We start from the raw sequence: 9650 nt of genomic DNA, 5'->3' as shown, positions 1-9650 counted from the left end.
TAGAGTGCTGGGCCTGGAGTCAAGAAGATCCGAGTTCAAATCCAGCCTCAGACACTTACTGTGTGTGGTCCTGGGCAAGTCACTTCACCCTCTTTGCCTCAGTTCCTCATCTATAAAAGGAGCTGCAGAAGGAAACGGCAAACCACTTCAGTATCCTTGCCAAGAAAACCCCAAACAGGGGTCACAAAGAGTCAGACATGACTGAAACAATTGAATGACAACCAGAACACGGGCGGCAAACTTTTAGGAAGAGGAAACTTGAAAATTCATGAAGACGGTGAGTAAGCGCCGGTCACATCAGGGATGTACACTCACCTCGTCACACACTGCATAGTGAGACTACAGCCTGAGGCTTTGGGGGTTCGAGAGAGCCACGCTGGAGCACCCTTCGCTTGGGGAAGGAAGTGAGGCAACAGCTGCATCTGGGTGGGGGGGCGGATGAGTGTGAACACCAACCGAGTTAAGCATTTATGGGAATTACTTTCCCTCACCTGAACAAGAAGTCAAAAGTTTGATGGTTTCAAATGTACCATGTAAAATTTACCCAAGTCTTACAATATTCTCTCTGGAATGTGTAAGGATAAGATTTTGGTTAGTATAATATAATACAAACCCTCTACTAAAGAGTATACTCTATTCTTGAACAGTATAAAATAGCTCAGTAGATTCCTTACTAATTTAGTAAGTTTTCAAACATTTACAATTTTGGTAGCAATCAATACCACATCAACTTATTTTAAAACACTGATAACACATATAATGTTTTTATAATTTTGTTGAGCAACAGGAAAACATGATTTATTGGCAAATGAGATTTCACACAAATACATGGTTTAGAAGTCCAGTTAATTTGGAGTTTATTTTTTCTAAAAAAGAACAGAATGTTTTCATGCAACATATATGTAGTTTTTAAATAATCATGACAAATGGCAGGAAGAGTTAAGGAATGCTGTACTCACAGAATTCCATGAAATATACAAAATGCCCCAATATTTTGGGTTGTACATAATAAAGGAATACCTTAAATACATTTTCAAAATACTGCAGCAACCAAGATGACATGCCTTATGAGGGCATAGGAATGTAATTTAGAAAAAAATCACACAGGGACTACTCATTTCCTTAAAAATCACTGAGCCAAGACAAAAGTAATATCCGTCTTAATATACTGATTTTATACATAATTCTATACAATACCTTTTCTTAAATCAATCCAACAGCAAAAATTAAGACTCTCTTCCTCTTTTTTGGTAAACAATTGCATGGTAAACCTAGATGACTTTTTCCCTCCTGGATTTTACCTGGGAGTAGCCTTTTTATTTAAAAGAGGGCAGGTTTGGCACTTTTATACTGATGTCACCAATGTTAATATTTCTTGGGATCTCAGGAAGATTCATATTCTTTACAGCAGATACTGCACGGGCTGGAGCTCCTGCTAAGCCAGCCTGTATATAGAGGTAAATAAAAGGAAAAAAAAAAAAGAAAATGTCCAACTCAGATGTAATTCATTACAAAACTGGTGTACACAATGGAAGACAGTGACAAAGCATTTCAGATAACAATATTAAAAGGACCAGATGGTAGTTTTGGTTTGTATGGGATGAGTTACTTTGAAGTACTAAACTATAAAGAGAAAACAATTCACACATTTTAAAATATAGTGAATTACATGCAATGGTAACTGAATATAAATGGGAGAGGGAAGGGGAGAATCTAAAGGATATGTTAAACTGATACATAACTACTGAGACATTTTAAAGCAGAATTAAACATAGCCTAAATCATACTACCTCTCATGATAGATAATGCCATTCATTTTAGTCACCTTAGGTTAGCCAAGAACTCTATGTGTACAATTATCTTGATTTTATCGGTGTATTATAATTTAATAACTATTTACTACCAACTTCTATATTGAAATCTTTAGAATCATGAGGCAGGACATAGTGGTGTCCCATCTCTGATGTGTGTGTATGTATCTCTCTATATATCTATCTATATCTATATCGATACATAGAGCAATAGATATAGATAGATAGACAGATAAATAGATACACTGGCAGTGTGACCATGGATGAAACATGTAACCTCTCTAAAATGACAAGTTCCAGAGAAAATGTTGACCTGAACTGGTACAGGGAGTTTTCTCACCAGGGAGTCCCCTATGCCAGGAAAATCACTACTCCCATCCCTAATTCCCTGAAACATGAGACACAGTAAGGTCTCATAGGAGGGTTGGGTTCGGATACCGTTTTTCTAAGCATTTACTGTAAAAGTGTGTTCGAAGAATGTATTTTTATGACAGTGTCAAAACTGAAATCTATTATCATGCTTGTGTATTCCATTGGTTAGTAAGGTTAAATCCCTAAAACATTTCAAAATTTTGAAATTTATTGCCTAAAATTGGAAGGATCTGTCCAAGCTCCTATAGAGAAATACTAATGCTTTTCAACTAATCTTTTACACAAATTATTTTAATCTGAAAATAGTGTGCCTGAAAATATTTTCTTAGTTAGCAGGCAAGAGGATAACCTGTAATCCTTGAGACTATAAAAACAGAAAAATAATTTTTTAGATATTATAGGATGCAAAGATTTAATACATAAGTTCACTTTAATAAGCATAAGTCGAAAGGTAGAGTCACCTGAATGGAAGACTTCATTAGTATCTCTTCATAAACGTGCTCATGATAATTTTAGTTTAATTATTTTCAGTATAGAGCACTACTGATAAATAGAGGGATAGGCAGATGAATTAAACCATACATAAAATTCTTTGCTCTCATCATATGAGTTGTATATGTTAAAATAGCTTTAAAAAGAAGTTATTGGGATAAAAGAATCATGAAAAGCATACATATTTTCACTAAGGAAAAAAAATTATCTATCCTTAAGTTTGGAAGCTTAATTTGTTGATCAAATAGGTCTAACATTCATTCAAAGGTGTTTTATAATTAGGCTTAGAACATCTGACTTTAGGATCAATTTGCATAAATGCTGATGAACGTAATAAAAAAACCCAACACCCATCAAATTTTCCAGTAGCACAATGAAAAATATAGATAGGAAATGCCAACTACAATGTCAATTTAATAGAAATACAGAGTTTAAAGTTCCTTTCAATAGTCTGCTAAGAGCTCAAACAGTAACAGAAATTATCTTATATGAATCTATCCCTCTCTTGTAGATATTTCATCTGAAAAAATCTTGACCAACACAGAATAGTAAGATGTAAAGTATTTTCTGAAAAAAGGATGCAATTACTGTTAAGAAATGAACAAAAGTAATGGGTTATCAATTTTAAAATGAAAATAATGGGAAGACCACCAAAATATCATCAATTGACAGATGGCCCACAGACAACTATGGGTGACATTTTAAACAGAAGGTCATCTTGATAATATGGATGAAGACCCTCTAACCCCAATTAAGTGAAGATTTGGGTTGAGGCATTCAATTATCTTAATTTAATGTAGGTTAATTGTTTTCATTAATGGACAACTAAAAACTGAAAGAAAACTATGCATTTTACCTACCTGAAGCTATCCTTTTTATACTGATTACAGTAGTCTGTATCCCGCCCCCAAGACAGTGGAAACACAATTGAACATTGTTTAGCATACTACACGTTACACTGAGAAAAGACTCTTTTTAGTTCATCTTCCATCTACCACAATTTAGATGGTGTCAGTTAAAAGAGATCCCAGAATAAGAGCTGACATAGCTTCTTTCAGACTTCCTTTTTTGTGCCGGGAAGTATGCTGATTGCAAAGGGAGATGAAATTATTTTACAAAATTGAACAGACTGTCTGGAACTATGATCCTTTTTCCAAGCTGAAAAAATTTGTAACTTTTCAAATTGCTATGCTGATTTCCCATAGCCTTCTATAACAACAGTTCTCCATGTTTTCAAGTTCTCAAAACTGAGTTGTATAATGTTCCAACAAAAGATAAACAGACTATTAAAAAAAAACCTAATAAAAACTTTTAAGTTAAGACATTAAAGTAATAGTGAACTTTTAAAAGGATGTTATCCATAGAATATTTTTATTGGGTGGTATGTTTCCATTTTTATAAACTGTAAAGTAATTCCTTCAACATTAAAATAAATGGATATCAAGTCTTCATAATACTCTGTAGTAAAAAGCAGTTAGATCTGAATTCTGGCAAAGAATACGTGAGTAATAAATATATCCTTGTACTTTGCATTAGATTAAGTTGTTTCTTTGCAAACATGGTCTCAAAGATGATATCTTGCTAATGACTGCTGTTGGCTGCTAATGAGAATATATATATATAGTCAATTTGGTACAATTAATTTCAAACAACACAGTTGTGTCATACATAGCCCTCAATATGCAAAACTGCTAAAAAAGTTATGAAGCCCAAGGAACTATAATCCTTCTAAACATAAGCAACAAGCCCATAAACATGCAAAGGATGACAACTACTTAAAACACACAAATGAATTAACAGAATACAAATTATTTCTCAAGTATGTTCAATATTTTTGTAATGTACAATATAAGATCAAATGGTAAAGGATAAAAGAAATCAAATTACCAACTCCACTTATTTTTAATTGAACTGGAAAATTTGAGAGAGTTGGAAAATAATTAAAAATTAATAATTAAAAATGTGGGAAAAATTCCATGTGGACAAAAATTATACAATGGTAGCCAAGTATTCTTAGGCTAGGTTCTCAAGTAAACTATTAGTATTCATATATATGTAAATATAAATATAGATCCATAAAATCTTACTTTATAAAAGAATGTTATTTATATGATACAAGAAATGATGAAATAAAATTTAGTTTCCTATTCAGAGGGAAAAAAATCGGATCACAGATCATTGATCTAGAGATGGAAGGGACCTCAGGAACTCATTAACAATTAGTTGAAGTCAAACAAAAGAAATATGCTAAATAGAAAAATACATAATTTAGTAAAACAGAAATTTAAAGTAATTTTCATTGTTTGTCAGGAAAATTTTCTTTCCAAAATGCACAAAGGCAATTAACACGTAAAAGCAAAAAAAAAAAAAAATCCCCAATCCTTCCAATCCTTTTCTTAGAACATTAAAAATTTACAAGAATCAAACAAATGTGATATATAAATATATTTTAAAATAGCTGATAGAAATTAAACTTGCCTCTAACCATGCTAGTTAGCACTCAAAGATTCAAGAAAATATAATTGATATGAAGCTACAATAATGGAGAATGAAAAGGTACTGGAGAAATAACTTGTTTCCGTCCATACTGTACTTGAGAACTGCTAAGGCTGGCATACTTTACCCATTTCCACTTCCCAAAATAAATATATGAGTTTGAAGCAGTAAGATTATGAACTGGATGAAAGAATGATGTACAGGATATAAAAGAATGACCACGTTTTCTCTCCCATGAGATTAAATAAAGGAACAGAATTAAGAGAAAGAAAACAAAATGAAGTCTGCAAGTATATCAAAATGAGGCCAAACAGATAGAAGACTTATACAGACATACTCTTGGAAATTTCAAGCACCTGAATCACAAAGATAGTAATGGATGGGTATGATTTGTTTTTGGTTTTGTTTTTAAAGTGCCAGACCCAAAAATAAACAGAATATGTGCAAGCAGAACTCAAAAAGCAGCATTACTAAGATTTCAAAGATCCTGTAAGCCCCCTTTCCTTATACAATAAATAGTTAAGTATTTACTGGAAAGGAAAGGAAGAGTGGTCCATTAGATATTTTCTTTAAGTAGCAAAAATATTTTCTTACCATCTTAAAAGATTTCTTCCAACTTGAAAATATTGCACAATAAAGATGGTAGATGCAAATAGTTTAGGTATTTTAAAACTTTTCTCCACCTTTCTAAATAAATGCTGATAATGTGATATCATTAATATCATAATTTTGATCTAAAAGACTGGCATAGGAAATACCAGCCTTATCAAACATACTATTAAATGGTTTCAGACCCCAAATCATTAACAAAATATCTGCAGATTTTGAAAATATGTTTTCAAGCAAGGTGAACATTTTCAACATCTTTACTTTTGAATATGAATTACCCATTGAAGTACTCAGTTAAAAGGAATAGGAGGCAGCCTAGAAACCCAGAAGCTCTGATCCTAGGTCAGTGGAGTGCTCTTTTCTTTGGGGCCAGTGTTTAATATTCCACCTATAAACATTCACATCAGAATTAACAACTTTCTTCAAACTTTTAGAGAATAACTAGCTAGCCTAAAGATCTCTGTAAATATAGAGTGTAATATAAATGCTATATACGATTTATATTCAGGATGTCCCAAAAGTCTGAGAGCAATTTTAAGATTTAGCTGCTTAAAACTGCACTAAGTTTTGGGCAATCCTGTGTAAAATCCAAATTTTTTAAAGAGAGAATCTTTCAAACAAGCAGTAATTTTGCACGAACTGTACTATTCTTCTCCATGGATACCGCCAAAAGATTGGCCAATACAAAACAGGGCATCTCTTGGACTCACCCTCCATCATTTGTGCTGTTTAGATATTAAGACCCATCACTATTTAGGAGGACTACCCATTTGAAATGGTGGAAATCTCTTTAATCCGGGCAATGTGGTATGGTGAAAAGAACACTACACTCAGAGTACAGAAGACTTGGTTCTGAGTGATTACTCTGTCACTTACTGTATGAATTTTGGCAAGGCAGAATCTGAACTTCAATTTGCTAATCAGTAAAACAAGGATAGGATAAGGATATTTGCACTACCTTACCTCACAGTTGTGACCAGAGTGCTTGGTAAACTACAAAGTGCTTTAGAAATGTGAACTAGCATCACCACCAAATAATGAAAACTTTGGAGGGTTTCTAACCCTGATATTTGCAAGGAAGCCACCTTTAACATGCACTTATTTGTGACTGTTAAGACTTTCGGGTTTGGAAACCATTTGGAAAAAAATGCTGTACTGTTCACCTGCGAGCTACCCTCAAACTTCTCTGCTTCTTGTTTCATACACAAGGACCCAAAGGATTGGTTTTTATTTTATGATTTATTAACTTCCAAATTCAGCAAGATATTTTTATAAACAATGAGATGCCTGATTTGGAGACTGAGAAATGAAAATGTCTGTGACAGGTAAATTATTAGACTGGTTCTGCCGTATGATGCCTCTCTCCCAAGTCCCCAAACATTTACACACAAATTAGATTGTCATTCTACAGATGTGCCGGTTAAATGACAATGTCAAAAAAAATCAAACTGTTTCATTCTACAACACAGGCAGACAAAACAGAACATGACAACGACAATGTGCTAGTAAGTACTAAGTCCAATAAAAGATGAGGGAACTACAAGAAGGAACTAGCATGAAAAAGAGGCTACGAGGGACTGATATGGGTTCATTAACATAAAGAATTTTTGAGTCTGGCCTAAATAATTGATTGCCTTTTGACATCATTTTGCTTTCCCTTTGTTAAAAGCACATTTTTTTTTTCTCAAAGTCAGCAATACCTTGTCTACCTGTCCTGTCTGGGAGACTGAAAGATAAAGGTCTGTAAGAGAGAAGAAGGGAAAGAGCTAGAAAGATCAGGAGGTTCGGAAAAATGAGGACTGACTTCAAAAAGTAGAGACTAAATTCATACCCGACTTACCCTCTTAATGACAACACTCTATATACACATACAAGGACTGACCAAATCTCCCCTTCCCCACCCGCCTACCTCCACCCCCCTCCCCAGAGGAGTCCTTTAGATTCCCAGTCCTCCCCAGCTTAAACCCTCCTCTCTCCGGTCCCAAAGGTAACTTAAAGCACAATGGCTGGAAAGAAATTCAATCAGGGGCTATTTCTGCTCCTCCTCAAATGGGGACAATGTTGAGCAAAGAGGAAATTGCCTAAGTTGCAACAGTACTTTCTATACCACTGACCTAAACAGCAGAAAACAGGCTTTTTTTGGCCCAGAACTTTACAAGCTGTTGCACTGGTTAGGAGGTAGCAAAACCGTTAATTTCAGAAAATGTAAAATAGCCTAAGGAGATTTTAAATAACTGTCAAGCTACATTTCAATTATAATTAAGTAATTTTAAAAGATTAATAAATTAGCCTCTAGAAATATTACCTGTAAAAATACTTTAAAAATCATGGTAATCAGTTTTAATCATGAAATTTAAACCTCTTACTGAATTTTCATTTAATCTCTCAATATATTTTCACTCACAAAGCAAATTCCACTTTAATTCAGATGACTAAGCCTTGTATTTCCATTAAAATAAATGTAAATCACTTTCTAAAGATAGTTTCTGAATCCAAAATGCTTTCGTCATATATGGAAATGAGAAATGCTTTGAAAGGTTTTGTTAGTTTTCATTCTTCTGAAGCCAAGTTTGGGCAAGTTTGAGGGGAAGAAATTGCTGAAAACCAGTAGGTACAAGGCCAATATAACTTTTAACATTAATGGTTAAAAGTACATAATTTGAAATAACCAGCCATATTTCTATCACTCAAAATGCTATACTACAACTGAGTTTTAAGAACCCTTACAATTAGAGAAACCATTTAAAGTTTTGTACATTGTGGTTTGTCTTTTAATAAAAATAATGTTAATATACACCTCACCACAAGGGACAGAGAGGATAACTGATTTGGTAGCAGTTAATAATTGGTAAACACACAAGTGAAGATTGATGAATCAGTTCTATAAGCCTTAAGCAGAATTACAGGCTAGCTTAAACAGCACAATATCTGTGAACAGCTTTAAAAAAACCAGAAATTTAATTATGTTCTTACAAAGTGTAATATCAATTAAGGTGGGACTTTCTTACTGTTTTAAAATGATTAATTGTCTTTGATTGAGCCTTACTAGGTGCAAAGCCCCAGGCCCAAACCCCTGTCTACTAGGTGCTTAAGCCTATGTGGGCGTGAAGCCCTCAGGGTCCTAAGGGGAGTTGCTAAGACCAGAGACAACAGTAGGAGCCCAAGTTCTGGTGGCTCAGATGTTTGATGATGACTAAGGAGGGTATAAAAAGCTAGAACAGAGCTATTTGCAGGGGCTTTCACTCTTAGAGGTGTGTTGATGTGGAGACTCTGGGCAGCTGTAGTTAAGGGCCCTCCAGCTTGTGAGATTGTTAACCCCTTAACATTACTTTCCTTAGAAAAGCAGATCAAAGAACCTGTGTTGGCAGCTTTCTGTGTGCTGGTTTTTGGTGGGTCTTACACCCCTTCAGCAGCTGCTAGCAGACTGTTACAACACAAAGTAACTTTCATCCACCACTTCACATATACTCAATTGACTTTTCTCTTAGATCTATTGCTTTCTATGGTTAGAAAAATTACCCCATGACTAGCCCTGCCAAAAAGTCATGTAACTATAAAAAAGTCTTCATTACATAATTATTGTTGGTACTTTGCTAATTAATTTTTTTTAAGGCAATGGGGATTAAGTTGCCCAGGGTTACACAGCTGGTAAGTGTATGAGGCTGGATTTGAACTCAGGTTCTCCTGACTCCAGGGGTGGTATTCTCTCCACTGTGCCATGTAAGTGCCCCCTTTGCTACTTAAATTTTACATTATATATATGTACGCAGATGTAGAGAAAATCCTAGCTTCTACTTGAAGTACTGTTTAAAGTAAGTAGGGTATAAATCCCAAATAAGCTAATAAAATATAATATCAGGAAGAAAAGAA

The 9650-nt window shown here is 34.2% G+C and overlaps 1 protein-coding gene across 2 annotated transcripts in view; it reads right to left on the bottom strand.

The window, feature by feature from the left end:
* Positions 1–830: 830 nt before the first annotated feature.
* AP3S1 (adaptor related protein complex 3 subunit sigma 1) overlaps positions 831–9650 on the bottom strand; it is a 98356-nt gene continuing 89536 nt past the window's right edge. The window contains exons 6-7 of one of the 2 annotated variants that reach the window (XM_036740368.1): positions 7481–7521; positions 831–1445 (exon numbers count right to left, since the gene is read on the bottom strand). In XM_036740368.1, coding sequence (XP_036596263.1) covers positions 7486–7521 — 36 coding nt within the window. In that variant the 3' untranslated portion in view covers positions 831–1445; positions 7481–7485. The remainder of the gene's footprint in view (positions 1446–7480; positions 7522–9650) is intronic. The other variant, XM_036740360.1, reaches the window with a different exon arrangement.

Source organism: Trichosurus vulpecula, chromosome 1 (assembly GCF_011100635.1).
Source record: "Trichosurus vulpecula isolate mTriVul1 chromosome 1, mTriVul1.pri, whole genome shotgun sequence".
In the NCBI taxonomy this organism is placed as follows: domain Eukaryota; kingdom Metazoa; phylum Chordata; class Mammalia; order Diprotodontia; family Phalangeridae; genus Trichosurus; species Trichosurus vulpecula.
Note: the sequence above shows the minus strand (reverse complement) of the source record. Positions and strands in the feature narration are given on the sequence as shown.